The sequence below is a fragment of the Corvus brachyrhynchos genome, unplaced genomic scaffold, assembly GCF_000691975.1.
Source record: "Corvus brachyrhynchos isolate BGI_N302 unplaced genomic scaffold, ASM69197v1 scaffold32, whole genome shotgun sequence".
Classification (NCBI taxonomy): domain Eukaryota; kingdom Metazoa; phylum Chordata; class Aves; order Passeriformes; family Corvidae; genus Corvus; species Corvus brachyrhynchos.
Genome location: NW_008237919.1, coordinates 11,323,022 through 11,346,589, shown reverse-complemented (window position 1 = coordinate 11,346,589; position 23,568 = coordinate 11,323,022). Strand labels below are relative to the sequence as shown.

Sequence of the window (23,568 nt, the reverse complement as noted above, 5' to 3'; positions counted from 1 at the left end):
TAGTATAAGAAATATGGAATGTTTGGAAAAACAAATTCACTGAACAGGGAAAATTACTTGAAATTTTATAAACAATTTGGCAATGGTACTCCCAACTGTTTAGACTTTTTTTTATATAAAAGAAATAAAAATCTAGAAAGCTACCTTTATACAAAGTTGCTATATTTATGCCTTTAAGTAGGAAAAACATTTTATAATGCAAATTAGGACATACAATAATCTTACAATATGATACAATGTAATGACAAGAAAGGAACATACAACATAAGATTTTGGCCTTTGTAGAAATGTCTATTTCTGCATTTAATAAATGCATTTGTGGCACACTGGTGACTATTTTATCACTACTACCAGTCAGCTTTGACACTAGCGCGGTGCGCAGCTGGCCTGCAGTTTGGCTGGACACACACTGCCTTCCAGGAGACCAAAGGTGATGCTGCAATGAAGCGAGATGTGACAAAGGCAACGTGCCTGCTGGTCGAGCCATCTGGACTGTGGGACACCATATACCACTCTTTCTTCTCATACCAGAGTATTTCTTATACATTCAGTTATTAAATACCAAAGTCTTACAAGTGAGAACATCTGTGTTCGCAATTTGGCAAAGTTTCAAAATACAACGTTAGTACCAAATATATAATATATTATATATAAAATGTGGGTGTATGATATACACACATATTCCAATGCAAAAAAACTGCATTATTATGGAGTTAAATTCGCTGACATCCATTCCTAAATAACATGACCATTAAAAAACAGGTGTAATCCTGATCTTTCACACATTTTAGAACCACTTCCTCTTTCATACACAATAGTTAAAGCAATATATATGCAAGTATGGCTAAGAAATCAAAATTCCCATAATTATCTGAACTCTGACCACAACAAATAGGATTTTTCAGTACATGTAATTAAATATATTTATATTTTTACATCTCTTTAGACCATTCCTGAAGAACTTGATCAACCACGTCCTCTGGTGTAACAGAGCTGTTACGTCAGCAAAACTTATCTTGCAGGAGCTCATCCAGTGGCCCTTGAAGTCAACATGAATCATTTGATCAGCTTCAAAGGACACTGCATGCAGACCGAACAAGCTCTGGAAGGGTCACCCTGCTAACAAGGAAGACTTCCTGATGACATCAAAGCTCCTTGTCAGACTTCCTTTCCTACTGCCAAAGGGAAGGACCAGAGCAAAGGATACCTGGACTCTGGGCTCTCTGGGTCGCTCAGCAGGTGGTGTTGGGAACAGCCGTACACAGCACAACCCCAGCACCAGGGATTGGCAGGGTGACCTTCAGGGCACCTTTTATACTAAGGCTTCTCTTGGAAAGCAGAGGAGCTGCTTCCCATACGCTCCTCACTTGGCAATTCGGTCACTACAGGTCTCAGACTGGAGCTCTGGCTGGGACCTCAAGGCATTTAGTACTTTGCAGACACAGAGGAAGACGGTCCCTGTTCTGAAGGGCTTGAGCCTATTTTTTTAATCGTAGCTTTTACATTTTTTCCTTTGTATATACACATATTTGCAACATAAAATAGCATTACACCGAAGAAATGGATATAGTGGAAAACACTGTCACAATATATGTATATCGCCACACTAAAGAATTACTAAAACTGCAAGAAAAATTTCAAAAATGCCCTTCATTATATATAAAAATATAGAAATGTCCAACACTTGTTTCATCAACCTTATTTCTCACGTTCTATTTCTATCTGTACACCTACATACTTCCAAACAAAATACTGCGTTAATCTGGAGTAAACACCGTGTTAGGAAAATATCCTCATAAGACATCTGACAGACTTAGTCACATACCTTACAGCACAGTACGAGAAATAATGTAGACATGGTCAGAGTTGCAGATGCTAAGTTGCTCCTTTTTTCCTTCTGATTCACTTATCTTGTCCAAAAGAGGAAGTAATTCCTATAGATTGCGAAAGAACCTCCATATGACCTCCTTTTTCATATGCTTTGTAAGAAGGACATCAGCAAACCTGACTCCATCTTAACGCAGTTTTTTGTGGTGGAATTTCTTCTGGATTTTTTTTTTCTTGGAGTGTATATGAATTAAAAATAAAGATATAATAAATGAACTTAGGTTTATATTAAGTAAATACTGTCAAATATAAATGCCTGAATTGCTACCTCAAAGAAGAGATGGGAAAGATCATATCATTAAATTCCAAAAATACCTAACTCTATCTATCACAATGAAGGACCAAACTCCTTTAGGGGAAATAGGAGAATTTCAGCTTTAAGTCCACTACTAGTTCCTATTCCATTAGTTTCATCTTATTTGCAGCCATTAAATAAATTAGTACAGTGCAGAAATGGAATTTCACCATTGATCTCACCTTACATGAAGCGAGGAATACTGCTTAGGAATAGACGTCCAAATCAGATACATCATTATATGCTCAAAATAGTAACTGACATTAATCAGAATTTCCATTTTTACTTCACCAACAACGAATAAGAACAATCTGCTTTCTCCTGAATCTCTCTCATTGAGAAGTGGTTAAATATAAAACAAAAACAAGAACAGCCAGATTTTGAGCCAATACACAGTGTTATAAAACCAGCAAAATCAGCTGCTGGTCTGTCACCTATAAAAAGCAGCCCTGTTTTGACATTGCTTTGGACTTTCTACAGTTTACACATTTCCATGATCCTTTTTACACCCAAGCCCTAGTCAGGGGTGCAAACACACAAAAATATCCAAACATTGAGAGGGGAAGGGAGGGGGGAGAACATGTTATCAATTCTTTATATGAAATTTCTACTTCAACACATATTTTCTGTAAGAACTCTGAAGACTTTAATAGGAATAGTGCTTCAATGCACACCACCAGATTCAACCCCTGTCACATGCAAAACATACTTATTGGGGGAAACAATAACATGTTCTAATGACTATCAAGGTTTTCAGAATGGTCTTTATCAATATTGTTTTAGGAAGTCAGCAAAAAACACCACAAAATTTAAAACAATTGGTCCTCCTTCTGACATAATTTTGAGGAAAAGATTCTTTTCCTGATATAACAATGGAATAAATTCTCACTCCCTGTATTCTAGCACAATCTTTATTATGTACTTTTGGTCACTTTTTTGTGTCCTTTAACAACTCAGTTTCCTTGTTTAAAAAATACGGTAATGTATGTCTTTCCCAAATCATTGCACTAAAGGAATACCTACAGTTGAAGGTTTCCCCTTGTCAAATGTGTTTGAAGGGCAGCAACTGACTGCACGTTACAGATGAAAAGTAGAATTGATGGAGATGCTACCATTTTTACAGGACCTAGTTTATGTAAACTTAACATGCCACATTTACTAAAGAAAATGGTTACATATTTCTAGTTTCTCTGTCTATACACCTGTGGCCCCAAAATAAATATGATCTAAATACCATGGAGAGATTTCAGCTGAAAACTGAATCCCAGATTACAGACACTAAATCTAACATCACAGCCTTTAAAAGAGACTGAATTGAAAAAATATTTACCAAGTCTCAAAGGGTAAAGTGCATTGCAACTGCATCTACTTCAAGGGGCAGAAAATAAGGAATGCTAAAGATGAGTCATGTGAGTGACAGGGACTATCCAGGATGTTTGCAGCGTACACAAAACGAGAAAGCATTATCCCACCTGTAAAACATAACAGGTTAAAAAAGTAGTCCTGGAAAATATGTCAGACTTGTTAATATAATTAAGGCGACAGACAGTTGAAATTTCAGTATGTTCTCAACTTTGGGGACCAGAGCTAAGAAAACACTGTGAAACTTGCAACAATGTAAAAAAATTGCTCAGACCATTCTTTTTATCTGAGACTATTCAGAATAAATGCATAGGACAGTGCACTGGAACTAAGGAGGGATATGGCTGGTTGCTGAAATTTCACCAGGTCACTTATGATCTACACAAAGCCTCTGCTTCCCTATTTAGCAGTTAAGAATATTATTACATCCCTGCCTCACAGATGTGTTTTAAGGGTCCAGTTAATTAGTCCCAACTATACAGATGAGGACCATATATTTCTAAGCAACTAGCTAGATCAAACACATTTGCCTCAAAACACATGCTGAAGCATTAGTTCAGCTCACAAATTTAAGTGAGCTATATGCTGAGAAGAAGAATCACATCAATATTATTAACCCAGTAAGTATTTTGCAATACATGGTAATTTCTCTTCAGTACGGACCAGGAGGTCCAAAGCATAAGGTGAGGCAATGGCAGAGATCTGAGGGAGCAGTTACAGAATCAGTAGGCTTGGAAGAGACCTCTGAGATCACTGAGTTCAACCTATGACTGAACATCACCTTGTCAACCAGTCTTTCCTTAAAGATTTCCAGGGAGTTTGTGACACTACCAACTCCCTGGGCAGCCCATTCCAATGCAATTTCTTGCTAACATCTACCTGGCACAGCTTAAGACTATGTCCTCTTGTCCTGTCACTGGTTGACTGGGAGAAGAGACCAACCCCCACCTGGCTACAACCTCCTGTCAGGTAGAGATTTCAGACCTTTAAAATGCCTACATCTAGGTAGTCTCTACCTTCTTGAGTACCAAGGTCTCCCCATAAGTCAGCGAGTCTATCACAAGAGTATGCAGAGGCTGACCATGAAATTATTAATAAGGGGGTTTTTAAAAAAATCTCTTAAGTTCCTCACAATGGTCTCAATGACTGCCATCTTTTACTTGTATGAATTATGTTCTTTGTCCATCTGGTATTTCAGTACCAGTCTGTAAAGAATTATGAAAGCCAGAGTGAAAAGGCTGCCTGATACCACCTAATGGTATGGCAAGAGACATATATTTCAGGTGCTACTACTGCTGCCGCTACTAAATGAGAGAAGACCAAAGAAAAAAGTTGGAGGAACAGAAATACACACCAATTCAAGAGACAGAAAATAATTGTAGTTTGGCTTTTGTAAAACTTCAATTCAAATATTGCATAGAGACCCTTAATGCTTTTTCAGATCTCCAAATGGCTTTTCTTGTATGTTTTTCCTCACAGTTCAAGGCTTATTTTACATCATACCAGTTCACACAAGTGTCAGTTCCTTTGCAATCACAGGCTCAAGAGCAATCTCTTCTGTTGCTAGTACCAAGGTGCACCTGCAATACTGCCAGAATTCTAAGATTATTCAGAGTATTATTAAACAAAACAGAACAAAATCTTCTGAGGGTGCCTCTGGCATAGTCAATAAACAACATTCTACCTGGACGTACCTGTTACACTGAGCAGCCATCACTGTAACCAAATTCACCAACTGCAAAAGGAAAACAAGTATGCTCATAGATAATACTACCTTCAGATAATTTACTACCTATCTTTCTAAATTAAAGTATACTATCACCTATGGATGCACATTGCTAGAACGTACAACTTTCTATAAAGAACTATCAAGTCCAGTACCCTGCCTCCCGTGTAACCTGTGTTTGATGCTTTAGAGGAAGACAATAACTGCATAAAAAACCTTTCCAGTTGTGCAATAATGCATGCTGCTGGAGAGCTGGGATATTTCTGTCAGGCATAAAAAAGTAGAACACTGGACAAAGACAACCATTTGACCTTCAAGAGTCTTTCTTTGTCAAATGCAGAGAGTAAGACAAATACATAGATGACCCTGAACAATTAAAGCTATGTACAAAATTTTGACTTTTAAACAAGACATTATGGAACAAATAAAAAGGAAACACACAAATGCAAAGAAAGGAAGGCACACTGAACTAAGAAATTACAAGAGAGCCTTAATTCATACAGCCCACCTGTGAATTCCTTCACAAAAACCCCAAAATTCTGATGAGATTAAAATTTTGTCAGATTTCAGAGGGAATTTGATAGGTCACTTGGAATTCTATTCCATTGGAAGGAGCTTACGGCTGGTTTTTGATGTGTTTATAGCTCTGATCAACAATGTGACCTCTCAAATATCACACAAGTTAAGGAAACTGTCAGGAATTAGAGGCCTTCTTGCCCACAGACAAAAAAGGTATGGTGTTTATATTCCTTGAGATGAACCAATACATCTTGTGTATGTCAAACTGAGTGAATTAACGCATTACATACATTTCATTCTGGAGGAACCACTTCAATGAGGAATGAACGTCAGATATGTATATTGAAAGATTAGGTTTACCTGCTAATAATGCACATATCAAGAGGCTTTAAAAAGTGTTATAAATGCCATTAATGAGTATAGGCACCAGACCAGAATATTTATAAATTCAAAACTGGCATGTCACTCAGACTCTAATCAATTAAAGAGGCACTGTGAAAGGTGGTGATGCTGCTATGCAGTAATTACTTCTACGGTAGAATGAAATAGTGTTACCTAAAATGAATACTTGCTCTACATTAATTCCCTTTAGTTAGACAAGTACATGAAGTATGCAGAAAAAGTTCTATTAGTCTATAAAAGGCGTTAGTGTTAAGAAATGCAAAGTACTCGCATCTTCAATTTTAGAAACTTCACAAAAGGTGCAAATGATTCAATGCTCCCCAGGCTCACATAGGCAGGTCAGTACTGTTATGTCTAGTTTTCCTAGAAGTACCATCATCTCGGGGCAGTGCTTTTTGCAAGCTTGACATAGCAGCAGTTCTTTCAATGTCTATCACAGCATACAGCTCTGTGCGCCTGGTTGGAGTTTGCGGAAGTGGAGTGGTGGGGGTTTTTGGAGTCTGAGGGTTGTCAGAGTCACTGCCACCTTCCAAGTCAACCTGTATATAATTGAGCTGCCTGTGTTCTAAACTTGGACGCCTAATGTCAAAGTTGAAGACTGTTGGGGTACAGTCCCGACGTCGTGGAAATTCTACTTTATGAGCACTTGCTGGTACTGTTACATTCTCTGTATTGACATAGTTATGCATTAGATCTAGGTTATTGTGGTAGCCATTCAGAGACGGGGTCTTTGGTCCTAAACTGTCATCTTCATCTCTGCTCAGCTTGCGGGCTTCCCAAACAGGAGGCAAGGATGGCAAGTTCTCATAGTTCAGCAGCGCAGTTCTCCTCTGAGCAGAGTTGTTAATATTCTGGGTGTCTGAGGTACTGGTTGATGTCAAGCGACCTCTCCTGACCCCTGAGGCACTAGGGATTGATAACCTATTTATATTTTCATACACCAATTTGTTACCAGATGGTGTCTCTCTACGTTCATCACTGTCGTACCCAGTGTCCCATTCAGTGTTGTTTGTGCTGCTGCCGCTAACTTGATCTCTCCCAAGTTGTTCCAGTTTCTCTCTTTCCATTAACTGCCTTTGAACAGGTGTTGGTCCTAAAACAAACTTCACTCCTTCAGGCTCCAGGAGAACCTGAGCATCTCTGTCATCAGTACACATCTGATCTTCTTTCACTTTAGTTGTTTCAGTGTTTGAAAGCTTTGATTCCAGTGGCACATGCACACTTGATCGATTTTTTCTTTCCTCTTGTACTCCAGTAGTGTTTACGTAAGTGTGCACCTAAAAGGGAAAGAAAAAAGAGGAAATTCAAACACTGCTGTGTCCTTCCCTCCCCTCCTTCCATATTTATTAGCTTCTTAACTCCCCACTTTTCTAATCAAAATACCTGAAAAGAAAAACTTGTGATGGCAGGTGTTTAACAGCAAAAGTCACCTCTTGCATTTTGCTGAACTGTAGTCAGTTTTAGGTTTTTTCCTGAAATTTTGTTATTACACATTAATGTTCCTCTAACAAAAAACCAGAATTTATATCTTACACTGACAATTATTTTTATTTGATGTTTTATCTCAGTTGTGCTCTAGTTCTAGCTTTTCAGGGTCTATTATAGCTTGGCTCTGATCAAGGCAACCTTGGGCTTCTCCGACTTAGCTCATTACTTTACCTGGGCAGAGCAGTGAGAGCTCTACTTTGCTGTGCCTTACCAGTGACCAGCAATTACTTTGGCTAAGTTTATGTTCATAACTTCCACACTGCAAAGGAAATCTACTGTTCATAAAAGGGGAAATAAAATAAAACCTCAACCAAAAAGAAAACCACAGAGACCTAAGACAACCGTCGGGCTCTTGCCTTGTGTACTACTCCAGCAACAAAAAGAGAGTTTAGGTCTATGGGAAGAACTGTCCATTCTTTCTTCAAGAGCCAACAGGAACTCCTAAAAACAGGAACTCAAGTAGAAAAATATACAATGCCATATGAAGTGTGGCACTCAGAATTAAAAAGAAGCAGGCCTTGGCACCATATAAGAAAGGCAGAAATACTTTCCTAGGTTATCCCTCCAATTTCCACAGTGGATCAATACAAGGCTGAATAGGAAAGACTGTATTCCTTCTCTAAATTTTAATTCTCTGTATGGATACCCAAACAGCAAAAGTAGTATTTTACAGCAGCAGTCATGTAGCTTGGCCAACCTCTCTGTCAAGCTCTGCAAGCTGGAGTGTCATTTACCAGATCACTTGACTCCTACACGGATTTTTTTTAAACTCATTTACTATTCAGTAACTCCAACAATAACACCTGAGCTCTTCTGTGAGGGCTCCTAACAAATCCTTTCCCACAAGATAGTTCACTGCAGTCTGCTCTGGTTACCAGCACTGTTTCTTGTCACACATGAAAGTCTTCTTAAACCACATTACATTATTAAACTTGACTATCATTTTCATCAGCAACCTGAATGATGAGAGAACATACCCTGAAAGCTTTCAGTCTATCCAGACTGGTAGGGTTTTCACTGAGAGGGATCTCAGCGGCCTGGAGAACCAACCTCATAGAAACCTTACCAAGTTCAGCCACAGCAAATACAAAGTCCAGTGCTTGGTATGAAACAGCATGTACAGTACAGGCTAGACACCAACTGATTGAAAACAGCTTTGCAGCAAAACTTCAGGGGTCCAGGTAAGTTGAACATGAGTGAGCAGTGTGCTCTTGCAGCAATGAAAACCAAACATGCACTGGTTTGTGTTAGCAATAGCACAGCCAGTAAATTAAGGAAAGTTACTGTTATCATCACTTCAGCTCTCATGAGCCTGAATCTGAGCTCCCCAGTACAAGACAGACATCACCATACTGAGGCAAGTCCAGGGGAGGGCCAAGACTAGAGAGGAGCTGGAGCATGTGACATACAAGGAGACGCTGAGGACACCATCCTTGTTCCATTTTAAGAGAAGGAGGAGGATCCAACCTAATAGCTGTTTTACTACTACCTAACAGATAAAGCAAAGACAGAGCCAGACCCTTTGTGGAGATGTTCAGCAAAAGGCTAAGGGACAGCTGACACCAGCTGTAACAGGCAAAAATCTGATTACATATTAGGGAGAAATGATTTCACAACAAAGGCGGTGAAACACTGGAACACATGGCTCAGATATCGTGGAATCTCCTTGACTGTAGTATTCAAAACATGACCAGGACAAGGCTCTGTGCTACTCTCTAATTTAGAACTTTGATCTAGAGGACTAGAGGTCCCTTCTAACCCAAATTATTCCATGATTTCTATTTGGCAAATAGAAGACTTACATACAAAAAAGGTTTTTGACCAGGATCTCTCATTATAACATACAATTACTCATGTTTAAAAATAATTACTGAAATTTTTGAAAAGATTATTATGCAAACACACACATTCTATATCTTTATTTGTATATAAATATGAATTCCTCATCAAGCCATTCTAGAAAGTATCATTTTAAAGAGGCAAGGCAAACACTTTTCTGAGGTAGTTAAAATATTGTAGGAATACATTACACCTGATACTGAAAAACACAGGTGAAAGCCTACAGAACAATCATTAGAAAAATCTGAAGTAATGTAGAACCTAAGCTGTATGAAGGGAAAAAAACACCCACTTGCTCCTCTGCTACAAGTAAAGGATGTGTTGATTCTTCACCGACAGAGGGGAGGCGTGCGCTGCCGACAGAAGGATGTCTGCTGGAAGGGTGTGATGAAGCATCTCCAAAAGATGGGTATCTGGGATAGCCATTAGGTAAACTTTGTGCATTGAACCCAGGAGCTGATTCAATTAGAAAACAAGCAAAACCATATTAAAATAGAACATTTTACTGTATATGAATAAGACACCTTATATCTTAAGTTTAAGTTTCAAAAGAGAAAGTAAAATATGTAAAACAGTATTAAATATTCACAAAGCTCAATTTTGCTTGGAGGAAGGAAATGGAAAACAGAACAGCATCCCGGTATTTACTGGAACACATTTCTGAAGCAACCACTGAAACCTAGGTGTATTACACACCCAGTAAACTCCCTATGCAACTTCTCCTTCTACGATTAGCATCCCTCCCCAGCAAACAGAGACTCATTTACGTAAGCTTCCATTTCTCTGAAATCATCAATAAACTGGAATTCCTACTTTCAAATATCAAGCCATCTGAGATTTCAAAAATACCAGAAGATTTTAGCTAAATACTTCACTCACCCATCCATCTACTCAGAGCAAAAGAAAGATTCCAAAGGCACTGCACGTGTGATTTTAGCAGTACCTTTTTTTCCCCCCTAATAAAAAGTTTGAAACATTGCCCAACATTAACATTTCTCTGAAATACTACAGGTAAAGCATGCTGATGTATCATAGTGCAATTCAATAGGTGGATTCGTAAGTGTTCTTATGCAACAAATAAGGTCCCAAAACTTATTTCTTAAAGATAATCCTCAGCAAGTACTAGTAATTAGCCTCTTAGCTTTAAATTAGCTTTCTTTTTAACTACTTAAAGATTAAATTCAAATCAAATGCTATTTTCAGCTAAGTACCACATTACATTCAGGTATGTCATCTGACAGTAGAACTATACTTACTGGTAGGTGTTCGAGGGGTTCTTGGTACTTCCAACTCAGTTTGATGATTATTCCTTTCTACTACTGGTTCTTCTACCACATTTATGCTATTATTCTGCATTATCTCTTGTAACATGTTAAATAGCTCTTCTGCCCGGGCGCACTTAAAGGCAAAGATTCCTATAAATACACCAAAAGAAAAAAATCAAAATCCTAGAACTTAGAAATATGCCTTACAATATATGTAACTTTCAAGAAATAGAACTGGAATCCACATAATGAATACCTGTTAAAGCAGCAAAAGTGTTATGAAATTTTTAGTTGCACCAAAACACACAAAATTACTGTGACAACCTTTAGAGTGGTTATCTAGTAGAAGAATAAGGTTCCCATGCACCAAAAGTTAAATTAGAACAGAAAACTGATTCAGTTAGGAGCAAAACTAAGTTTTGAGTGCTAAATAAGGGGGGAAAAAACCAGCAAGATTTTTTTTTCTTTTTTTTTAAAGCTGATTAAAACGATACCTGTTAAATAAATATGTATTTAAAAAACATTAAATGAAACTATTGTGCTGCTACAAAGTCATATTTCCTAAATCAGATTTCTATTAAACTACCATAAAAATAAGATACCTGCACAACAGAAAAGGATTTAAACACTGGGTAAAAGTTTAGTTTCTTTAAGAAGACTAAAATGAAAAGCTAGTAAGACAAACTGTGTGAAACGGACAGTAACAAACTAATTGTTTTAGGCTAAAGGATAGACACAGAACACAAAGTTAGCAGCAATACCATGTATTTTGTGTGTGTATTGTGCCACTTTGCCTTTGAACAGCAGGGAGTGTCCCAACTTACCCTCACCAGCAAAGTCGCAGCTTTGGATTATTCTTCCATTGAAAGCATGAAGTTAAAGTTGACACGCTTGTTAAACGTGGGCGCAGGTACTCATTTTTTAAAGCGACTATTACAATCTAAAAACACTCTTTACTGAAAACTACCTACCTATACAGCTGCTTCTGTAAGTGCAGTCACGTGAATATGCTGGCACTCACTATCATCATGTATTTATTTAGGGATGCAGAGCTGTGATAGATCAGAACGACCAGAAACGCTTCACATGGCAGAAGTTCACACAGCCCCAGCTGGGAATACACCGAATGGGCTTTGAGGAATGATGCTCAGCTATTAATATGCAGCTACTGCACTGAGTAAACTTCATGTTTGCAACACTGCAGCTACAGTGCTTCTACTACTATATGTCCCTAATCCAGCCAAGTACAATAGCCCATGTTTAGTATTTTGTATATTTCTGAACATTTGCCTGGATATTTAAATCTTAACGGACAAAAACCAGAATTTTAAAAAAATCTAGGTTCACAAATTTTAAAAAGTTCCCAGTAGGTTTCTGGGAAATTTAGCCACCTTTAAATACATTCATATTAAATACAATGTGATCTGTCACACAACTGGTGACATACCAACTTTTCCAGGTTTCATATCCTGAATTATCTGTTAGATGTGCTCCCAAAACATGCCTTCAAGGTCTTTAATGCCTAGCACAAACTCAATGTTTCACCATAATTGCTTCGCACAACTTATCAATAGAAATAACTTAATTTTACAGAAAAAAAACAGAAACAAGAATACTGACTAATGTAAGAAGTTGCTGGACAGTATTCAGGGAATTCTCAAATGAAAAACTTCTTGGTCATCCCATGAAGTGAAGTTTTGCAACTGTGCCCACAAAACCCACTGTAGGTCTCAGGAACAATGTTCCATTGCAAAAGGGCAGGAGAGAACATTTTCTGCCACATTTCTTTTTTCTCAATATTCACAGTATTTTAGTATTACATAAGGAAGGCAAGAAACAAAAGAGGGAAGAAAGGGTTGCTGCTTACACAGCCTGCTTAATCTTGTTTATAAAAAGAAAAAAAGAAAAATTAGAAAATTAGAAGGAAAGCAGAGAAGTCAATTAGACTTGGTGTAAGATTTTGCAGACTTGCTAATAGACTGTAGAGAAGAACCTTCAGATTAGTATTTTCAATTAAATGTTATTAGTATCTGTTTTCAATGTTCAGAAGAAGCAGTAAATTAAACCTGCAAAACCCATTAAAGTGATTATCTTCAAAACCAAGTTTATTACTTTAAGAGTTATGAAGATTTCGTTTAATATGGACTATACTTCATTGCTTGAAAATATCTACATTTCTCATTAGGAGATGAACTGATGCCTTTTAAACTCTCATTAAAAAAAACTTGTCTTCCTTTACCTCTGCTTGGACAATGAATATTGACTAGGTTTATTTATGATCAAGTTCTTCCATCTTTCTGATTTTTTAACAGTGAAATTAAAAAACAAAACCCGAAATTCCTCAGTGTCTAAAATTATTGATAAGAACACTAGTAAATGCTAAAAATCCAGAAAAACATTGGAACTTAATTTCACAACATATGAATGCATAAGAATTCCAACTACACACGGCTATCTCACGGTAGGAAGATGCAAAACCAGGCTGAGAGCTCAACTGAAACAGCTGTTCCCTCGGGGACTTCTCTAGGGAAGAGAGAAACACCTGAATCTTCTCAGGTGGAGCCAACCTTGGCCAAGGCAGGCATGGTCTGGGTACTGGAAAGGTAACCATCTTTTTCCAGTGAAAGCCATACAAAAAAATAACTGAGCATAACTGAAGTATACACACTTCATAAAAAAACATATCAAAATTTGAGAATTATGACATTGATATTAATGAAAATAGTATTTGCTTTAGGAAGAGGATGACACAGAAGTTTATTACTGGAGACAATAACACGGTGGGGATATCCAGTTCATGCTCCTGTCTTTTAAAATCTTAAAAATAGAGATTCTTTGAATTCTGAGGAGATTCCTCCACAGTTTTAGATTCTACTGCCTCCCCCTAAGTCAAGTCAACCTTTGAGGCCGGAGAATTTCCCCGTCAAATCCACCTCCTAAGTTGACCGAAAGAATACTCACATAGAAGCTTGAAGTCCTCCAGACCTACAATGCCAAAAACTATGTGCAACTCAAATCCTCAGAAGACCATTCTTCATAAGGTAATTTTTTTCCAGAAACCACATTCACATATAGAACTATAGCCTTTGTAACTCTTGTCAAAGGACTGGCAAATATCTTCCGACATCAAATAAATTTCCACAAAGCTTTATATACAACGTTTGCACATACCTTGTCCAGTTTGACACCTTCGACCACTTTCAAAAGAGAAAAGATTTGAGTCATAGCCATAGCGACGGAGACAGAGGTAGTGCCATTTTACAGAGTCCCTTTTACGGGTGTACAAAATTAGTTCTGTATCTGTAAGTTCCATTATGCCAGAACCCAGTTCATTACCATCATCATCCACATTAATAACCTATAAAAAAGAAATTAAAAAGCATTAGGTAATTACTCTATTGAGAAACACCACCACTTTTAATAATCTTAATGCCTGACTGGTAGACTCCATCTGCACTGTCATATTAGTTACAATCCTTGAAGTCAACATTTAAAAAAAAGAAAAAAAGAACTCAACAAACTAGTTTCTTTGCTACCCTAACCCAGAATTTAAAAAATTAAAGTTATACTTATTTAAAAACAATACAAATGAGACTGCCTAACATTAGCGTAAAATCTGATGAGAAATTTAAAGTAGAAGAGATTTGTAAGCTAAGTATTTTTTTAAACTGGCTTTATGTACATATTCTAGTATTCCCACATGGATAAGGCATACCTCAGATAATGGAGTATTTCAAAACCCCATTTCTAAAAAAAAATAATATTTGCTTTGTCATATAACCCCACTTACAGTTGTGAAAAGGAATGAGAAAGAGTAAGTGGCTCCAAGATAAAGTTTCCTTCACATACATGTGCAGCCTTGCACTGTGCTGAATCACCTGACAGTTTTAGATATTTTGCTGCCTTTTTAAAGTCAACAAATAATTCAAATACCTTATAGTTATCTTGTGTGAAAAGATGCATATAAAGCTAAACTCTTGTTCTTCTTGCTTTTAAGCCCGTTTTGAGATCATCTGCATCCTTTACAGAATTTGGACAATATATACTTCCTCCCTATTTTACCTTACAATGCTGCTTTTAGTGGGATTCTTTCTTAATCAACAAAAAAGCTACCAAAAAAAATTCCCTATGGAATTAATGTTACTCTTTAAAGAAACATTTTCAACTTGAAATCTAGTCAATTGAAAAGAAGTAGGAATAGTTTCATCTGCCCCTGAGGCTTATGCCCATTTTCCTCATTTTGCAAATTATATCTTTCATCTCTCTCCCCCTGCTGCTAAATCAGTGACCCACACAAACAACAGAAGACTTCTACATGGAGAAAAATAGGAACTAGTTACACAAAGTGATACATAAAGAGCAAGAAAACAGAAAAATATTTTATCCTTCAGCTTTCTTAACTTATAATACTAAACATTTCCAGAAATTCCCATGGCTTTAAAGCTCGTTTCATTGTTGCCTTCAAGCAATACATGAATCATTTTTCACTATGGAAGCCTTACATTCCTTTCTCAACTTACAGATACGGTTTGGAGCACAGAAGCAAATCTGACTTGTGTGACTATGCAAAGATACGTTTACTTACAGTCACTGACTTCAGATGCTTTATGCTTAGCAGGTTAAGCACATGAACGAGTGTTCACATGCTTATAAATTCCAGAGATATATGGGACAAAAGGCACTTAGAAGTAAAATTTCTCCATGTAAAGGACAAAAGTTTTCAAAATGTATAATCGGTAGAGACCTTCAAGTAAAATCAGCGGTCTTAAAATTTTCCATTTCTGATCCCACATTCAGGTTCATAATCACACTTCTCCAAAAGCTATTTATTCCCTTATCCTAACGACTCCTTCCCTAACTTGACCTTCTATAGCCTTCCAGAGGCAACACCACTTACTTGGACTCTACCAACTGAAATGGAGATTGATAAAAATCACAGGGCTTCATCTCTTTCCTGAAGATCAGAACTGTCCTAAAAAGCCTACCCTGTCTAGGGAATTCCTGTCACCACTGGTAAGAGAGGGTTTCACAAAGGTGCAAGAGAAACCTGTAGCCACAGGGACCTGCAACTCTGCAATGTGTCAGCTGTTCAGAAATTTGCACTCTATTTTCATTTTTTTTTAAATTTTTTTTTAAAAAAAGGTTTTTTTAAATCACAGGCCTAGTCTGCAAGAAAGCAACAAAACAGTTCACAGCACATCACACCAGTTGCATACCTTAAACTTGTTTCGGTGGTTATCTGGGACAGTTTCTTTATCTGGACAGCTACAACAGCTACCCATGACTTCTTTAGAAGACCATCTGATCTCTAAAGTGGGAAAAAAAACCCCACACAACAAAATGATCACTTAGTTGAAGTTAAAATAAAGTAATATAAACAAAACAACCCAATGCAAATTACTCTCTGGCATACAATTCTTCATAATGAATTTTCCAGTCATATGTAATAAAAAGTCAACATAGATACTAGAAATATAATAGTTAATTTAGATTTGACAGTAAAGAGTGGCAACACTGAGCTGTTAAAGTCCTACCAATAACTCGAGGTTACTACCAAACAGACTCATTTGATTTGTCACCTTAATTCCCATGGTAGCAGCTTGGGGGAAAGCAAAAGCTAAACACCATGCGAGATTTTCATCTCCTGAACCAGGCTTTTACACAAGGCTCCTATCTGGATTCCAGCTCCATCTGATTGAGCACTTCCCGGCTCAGAGCACAGCACTAGTGACACCCCTAGAAGCCCTGGGCTGTAGCAGGTTACCAGGCACAGGCAACACAGAGCCCGTATGACAATCCTGAAAGGCTGCCCTGGCTTTGGCAGCTCCAGAGTGGAGGCATTCCAGGCCTGGAGGCAGCCCTGTGCTGGCAGCCATGCAGTGAGGCTCTGTGCTTCCAATTTTGAATACTTCCCATATTGCAGTGTGCATCAAACTATGTAACTGAAGTCAAGGGAAGGAAAAAAACCCACATTCAACACAAATATTTTAAAACTTGGGGTTTCTTTTATTTCTATTAAGTTCCATTTGGATTAAATTGTGTTACACATTCGTTATAAAACAGCAGAATACCCAAGTAACACCGAACAGCATGGCTAAAGTAATGAAACAAAAAAAAAAATTTGTATTTTTGGTATTTTCATTTAAAGATTTTTGTGTGTATGGCAAAACTTTCACAAAACAATATGATAAAATGTTCACAGAATGAAGTCTCACAGCTTGTTGTTTCACCCTCTACCACCATGAAGAGGGGGTTAAGTCTCGTATTTCTTAAATACAAGAAAATACTTAACCCATTTACATCATCTTTTTATTGGATAAGAACTACAATTTCCACTACACAAATGAAAAATGGGGCAAAATCCTGGAAGAGAGCTGTTAGGTCAACAGGAGATATGACATTAGAAATCAAGGAGAAAGAAGACAGAAGGGGTTGGTAAGTTTTCTTGACTAGAGGGGAAAAAAAATCCAGTATCATCTTGAGAAAACTATGACTTGTTTTCTAGGCAGGCATTTCTATTAGCATGCAGCAGTAGTATCCATGTAGCACTTTAGTCTGCTAAGGAATAAGGTGCAAGGAATACAATGAAGAACAGCTAACTCTTCTGCTCTTTTTGATCAGAAAAGCCACTCAAAAGAGATACTCCTGCTCTAGAGACTGTATAAATCAGCCAAGAATCCCCTGCAGAGGGGACATGGCTCCAATTAATCCAGTCATAAAGAGGCAAAATAATCAAAATCATGGATTCATTTCTGGCCATAACATGAAAACATGCATTATATTGACAAAGTTCTTTCCCCAAATCAAGATAAAACTGGGGGGTTGCTTGCTTGCTTCTACTGCTGCAGAGAGAAGCTATGCTACACACAACAATTTTTTTTTTTTTTTTTTTGCATGGTGAAGTTTTTAAATTTTTTTTTGTAGTAGTAGTAGTAGTTGTTCCTCCTCTTCCATTAAGCAAGGGAGATACAGGTAGTAACACCCTGTTCCTGGCTTCCTGCCCTGGCAGCCCACAGTGCCTCAGTACAGTAATGTTCAGATGTTGTTCTTGTCAGCTTACTCAGTGCCCTATTCACTCTGAGAATCCCCTGCTATGAAGGGCAACAGGTGACAACAGCCTCAATGCAGATTAACAGTGAATACTCTGGTCCATACAATGCAGTTGCATCTCCCTCTAGCTGCCTTCAGGGACAATGCATGCACTTAATAAAGCCTAGACTTAGACCTCCTCAAATGATTTGCAGTGCAAACAGAACTACACAGCTGCATGCTGTTAGTATCATACTTTCTATGCATTCAGCATGAAATAACTGACCAAGTCTGTTGAAGACAGCTGCCTGCAAACTTTTTTAAAAACCCCAGAATTGAAATGCAAAGCAGTTTGGGGGGAAAAAAAAAAAAATCACTAGTTTCAAGAAGAAAGCTGTAGTATGTGTTTGAAACACAGCTTCTGTATCTCAGGAACAACAAAGAAACGGCATGTAATCAATTATCTTACAAGCTTGTTATTTTGCCTCAATTATGTTCTAATATTAATATTTCAGAAAACCAAGAACTGCAATGCTGCTTCAAAAGAGATACGTGAACCAAGACTATGAGGAAGAAATTAAACAGCTACGGAACTGGCAGGATTAAAAATCACTCACCTAGATTTGGCCATTAATATTCCCAGCCTCTGCTGCAGCATCAGGGCTTCTGTCATACTCAAAGTGTCATGCTGTCTTGTCACAGAACTAATCATTGGACCTAGAACTAGAAGGGTAAATAACAAGAAAAAAATTGACATTTTTTTTAAGATGCCAGTTAGTAAACTAACAAAAATACATGCTTTTGTTTATATTTTGTGAGTATTATGTCAAGCAAGGTCTTCACAATGTTTGAGATAAGACTGATCTCTGAGTTGCCCTGGCATTTCAGTGCCTTGGAAGAAAATAATCTGGCATCCCTTGCTGCAGTGTAGCCTGTCACACTGGGGACTCCATTCATTCTCCACTGCGTACCCAGTGCAGTGTGGAAATGACAGATGTGAAGCTCCCATTATCCTCAGTGCATACCAAACCAAACCACAGCTGACAAACAGAAGAACACATATAACTTACTCTACTGAACTGCCTCTTGCTTATCCTACTGAACACATACACAAATGCTGACTTGTATGGCTAACACATCACCCTTTCTCTGCTTCCCTCATGATTCTTGCTCCATGACACTAACCATAAATTGCTTGCTTTTACTTCCCCACCCCCCCGACTATTCGCACACTAGCTATCCACTCACATTTAACACTGAAAACTAACTGCTGCTTCCATCACACTAACAGCTGGCAGTCTCTGTTCTCTGCTTGTAAAATTGCCAAACAAGCACTTGATGTTTCCTTTGATGCTGCTTACTACACTCAACAGAAAGGCTAATTTCTCAAAATAATACTTTATTATTAGTCTTCCTTATCAGTCTTTCAGGATGTCTGTGCAAACTTCTTTGAGACCACTGCAGCTTTGCTCATAAATTTTTTGCTTCAATTCTTTGTATTCATCAGCTGTCCCCTGTGTTGCCCCTGGATTAAAATCATTTTGGGAAACCAAAGCACTCTGCTTTTTTGCATAGTATCAAGAGTAATGTAGTCCCAATTTCATCCCACATCCTAGGCATCATTATACCAGTTGCAGAACCCTCTCACTTGTGAAGGGATTGTACAAGAGAACACCAGAAATTCAACACTGGCAAATGCAAAAATAACATACCTAGCAAAGGAGCTCTATCTGTTAGGAAAGATCAGTCACATAGTCATGCAGTCCAATGGAAACTCTAGCTGGACAGATATCATAAAGCAAATGAAACGAAACTGTTTGAAAAGAACTAAAAGTGCCAAACCAAAAATACTCTTCTATTGTATGAATCCATAGTGCACCCACAGATTTAGTAATGCATGCCATCAGGCCTCCCTGTCAAAAAAAAACAGATTAAAAGCAGAAATATGCTACTTAGATGGCTCAGCCTGAAAAAAGGGAGCACACAGAGCAGAAGAAATCAGTACAGAATTACAGGTGGCAAAGAGAAGATAAATAAAGCACAACTATTTTCCAAACGCAACCATTGGGGAACAGCAGTTGACATTATTAAGAGGGGGTTCAAAGAAACACACAGAAGTTCTTTTTTCGCACATGGTACATAGTTAACCTTTGTGATCTGCAATGTCTTGTGGGAATGAGTTCCAAATATTTAAAGATTCAGAAAGTAATTGGACAAATGAAAGCTCCATGAAGAGCTTTTAAACTCAAGGATGTCACATCTGGCTCAAAAAGCCCCTACGGGGCAGATATTTAGAAGGGTCTTAAGGAATGATCATAAAATGTTCCTTCTTACTATTCCCTTCCCTATATATTTACTACTGGCTGTCAGAATTTACTATTTACTGTAAGAAACAGGATACTGGACAAACTGATACTTCAAGTGTGACCCAACAAAGCCATTCTAATTAACGTATATGGACGACATCTACTCAGCATAAATTTGTGAATGCTCTGCTGTAAGACATTAAAAAAAGAAAATAATTAACAACTTATACTTAACTTGAAAATAAACCCTAGATTTCACAAAGGTACCTAAAGGTAAACTTATTGAACTGCTTGACAGATACGTACTTTTGCATATAGTTGTGTGCAGGACCTATCCCTCTGCAACAAGCACAAGCTTTGTTTATGTGATGGCCCTACCCAATCTAGTTGGTATTATTAAACTGTGATTTCAGTCAGGTTAGATTTTTGCTGGCTTAGCATACCAGACCGGCCAGCAGAAAGTCTAGCAAGTGCCAGAGCCAGCTGCAGACAGAATCACAGCCTTAGTTACCTCTACCCAGTTTTCAGAAAAACTAGCCACCTCACTAACTACTGGGATTGAAGTTTACCAAATTCCCTGCTAAAATTTTCAGAACAGGAGAATGGAAAGAGGGAGCAGAAAACCTGACCCACCCACTCTGGTGAAAACTTAGGAGGTAGTCATTAGAAATATAATTAAAATAAAAATATTCACAGGCAAGCTGTCCTAATGCAGGTATGTTTGCACTGGTCTTTACCTTGGTATTTTTCTAGCAAAGTTTTAAAGCTTTTACAGGGTTTGGCTACCTAAAGCAGACTAGCCTATTTCAGTTACCTAAGAATGATTCTTAAACAATCTAAACAGTTTCATAATGGATTAAAGCAAGCATACAAACTTGCTGCACCTAACTTCTTTTAAATGTAAAGCAATAACAGAATTCTCCGAACAGTTGCTTCCAATTACAAGTTCGCTGTTTACTCAGTTCGGGATTTTCTTAAATTTTCCCAGATTGCAAAATATTTACCCAAACTTAAACATACAAGAAGAAGTAGACATTTCCACAGTCACAACCCTAAGTTATGTCTACAATGTCAAATTTAGGAGCTGTAATTTCCCCATTCACAAAGCATCAGTGGTGGATGGGTGCAGTCATGCAAGGAGGGGGAAAGGGATGGAGAATATTTTCTGCTTCTCCCTAACATTACTGCATTGCAAGGTAAAAATCCCAGGCAAGACAAACCAGGACCAGCATTCATCTAAACCTTGTTAATGGGAGGGAAAGGTAGGAACTGCCGTAACTTCACTAAGATTTATTACTTGGCTTTGTAAAGCAAAAGAAAGCAGGGCCAACAAGTTATGCTAATCTCTCAGAAGTCAAGGAACACAAGGCATCAGTGTAAACAAGAGCAGATACTTTAAAAAGAACAACACAGTCAAAAGCTTGTATAAATTCTAACATTTGCAGTTCTACAGTCTCCCCAGGTGGGGAATGATCTGAACGAGGTGTGCATTCCCCTTCTGTAAGAAAGGCTACACGGACACACTGCTATCGTACTCCTCATTTTGCTCGTAGTCACCCCATTAAAGTCAGCTCATGGTTGCAAAGCTGATCTAAAAGCTGGTTTTAACTTAGTTCTGCATGCTCTGGTTACAGAATCAAACATTAACTTTGGGAGATATTTTCTGTACACCTAAATTCCTCTCACAAACCTCCTAAAAATCAGAAAAGGAAAAAAACCCAAACCATAGCACACCTCAGAAAAGGTAGGGAGAAGCAAAAGTGTCATGTCTCTAAACCCATCTTTTGCACAGTCTTTTCAAATGAAAAAGTGGCCTTCCAAACCACTAGCTGCCACAGTGCTAGGTCCTCTCTTATGTCTTTCCATTTAGTGTGTAAGAAACAGAGTCCAAATGTTGTTGTCTAAACTGCATCTAAACTAGACACTAGGAGTAAGTATCACAGATAATGTGCTAGACAACGGAACACACTGAAGGAGACAAAACTAATTTGGATAACTTCCTCCCAAAATCCCTGGCCCTCAAGAATTTGGATGTTTACATATACAGGGATTCAGAGAAGTATCCCCAATTTAGTATTACGATGACCATCAGGACACCTGCCCAGTACATCCTGCAATCTCACACACAAATTGGCCATACTTGAGGAAAACACAGCCAAATCCCTACAGATACATTATAACTAATTTTCTCACCTCAGTTTTAGAGCACTTGTTAATGTCAATGGTTCTTCTACAGCAGGGGGATAATTTCACCTGCAAAGTGTTACCTCAGAGATTAAATTGAAACATGAGTATAAATCTGAACATTTCAGGTTATACATAGAAATTTTCTAAGTAACTCATTACACCCTCTGCCCACCAACCAGAGCTGTCACTACAGCAAAGCAGCTTTCCAAACAAAACAAACTTTGTATGAAAGCGTAAGACAGCAAACAGACAAATAAGAGAAGCCAATTTACCATGTAAGAAAAATATTATTGAGTAATATAAGGCCTGTTTTATTGGCATGTTATTCATTTCAGAATATAGGCGAAGGAGGCTGAATGGTACTGCAGTCAGTCCTTTGAATTTTGCTGGTAGCCAAACACTGCCCATCTCACAACTGGCTAATACAACGGATTAAACAAATAAACTCTGTATCTAATGTGGTATATCCTAGGTCTTTAGAGTCATGATGTAATCCATGCTGGCAAATTCTATATGATTTAAGAATCCTGGTATCCTACTTGGGACTTAAAAATAACCCATACTTTGACCTTCTGTTTATTTTGGCTAGCGTATCTTCACTGCCATGAAGCCAAGTTTTTCAACTGGAAAACAAAACTTCACGTTTCTGGTACATGGGACTCCCACATACCAGACCTCACATGCACGTAAGAGACGAAGCACCAAAATAAAGCTAGTAATTATTGAGTGTGGCCTTAAAATCCAAGAACCTTATTTCCCCAATGGTCAAAAAAAAAGACTTCTTCACTTTATAATTACCAAAAAGAAAAAAAAAAAATCTGTACATCAGCAAAGACTGACTTTAACATTTGGAGACACAACAGACAAAAGAGGTGCCAAAACTGGAATGTTCTCCCATGGAAACACAGTGGTTTAATGGGATATGAGTGTTCAAGAGAACAGGAAGAAATCCACGCAAAATACAGCAAAAGAAGCACAAAATGCTCTCCTTGCCTGCCCACGCCTGCTGCCATCACTCAAATCTACTCATCTTCTTTCAGGTGCCCTGGAAGGCTCTTGCCTTGCACAGTCTGACAAACAATAACATAACAATTCACACCCAAGAAGCAAATGCATTTTGGGAAGAAAGTTTGCTTTACTTTAATAGTAAAGCAAACTGAACTAAGGTCAGACATAGTCCTTGCCCTTCATCCACTTGGCAACACTTACTAAGAAAATTACTACTGAAGGTGCCTAAGTACCTTGGATGAAAAAAGCAGTACT

The 23,568-nt window shown here is 37.9% G+C and overlaps 1 protein-coding gene across 3 annotated transcripts in view; it reads right to left on the bottom strand.

Annotated features, from left to right (window-relative positions):
• Positions 1 to 336: 336 nt before the first annotated feature.
• The window catches only part of FRS2 (fibroblast growth factor receptor substrate 2), a 36,784-nt gene continuing 13,552 nt past the window's right edge, over positions 337 to 23,568 (bottom strand). Inside the window, exons 2-7 of one of the 3 annotated variants that reach the window (XM_017733214.1) lie at positions 18,430 to 18,535; positions 16,000 to 16,091; positions 13,955 to 14,141; positions 10,775 to 10,933; positions 9,811 to 9,974; positions 337 to 7,468 (exon numbers count right to left, since the gene is read on the bottom strand). In XM_017733214.1, the coding sequence (XP_017588703.1) occupies positions 6,518 to 7,468; positions 9,811 to 9,974; positions 10,775 to 10,933; positions 13,955 to 14,141; positions 16,000 to 16,065 (1,527 nt within the window). In that variant the 5' untranslated portion in view covers positions 16,066 to 16,091; positions 18,430 to 18,535 and the 3' untranslated portion in view covers positions 337 to 6,517. Of the gene's footprint in view, positions 7,469 to 9,810; positions 9,975 to 10,774; positions 10,934 to 11,607; positions 11,640 to 13,954; positions 14,142 to 15,999; positions 16,092 to 18,429; positions 18,536 to 23,568 lie in introns of those variants that run through there. The other 2 variants (XM_008632808.2, XM_017733215.1) reach the window with 2 other exon arrangements.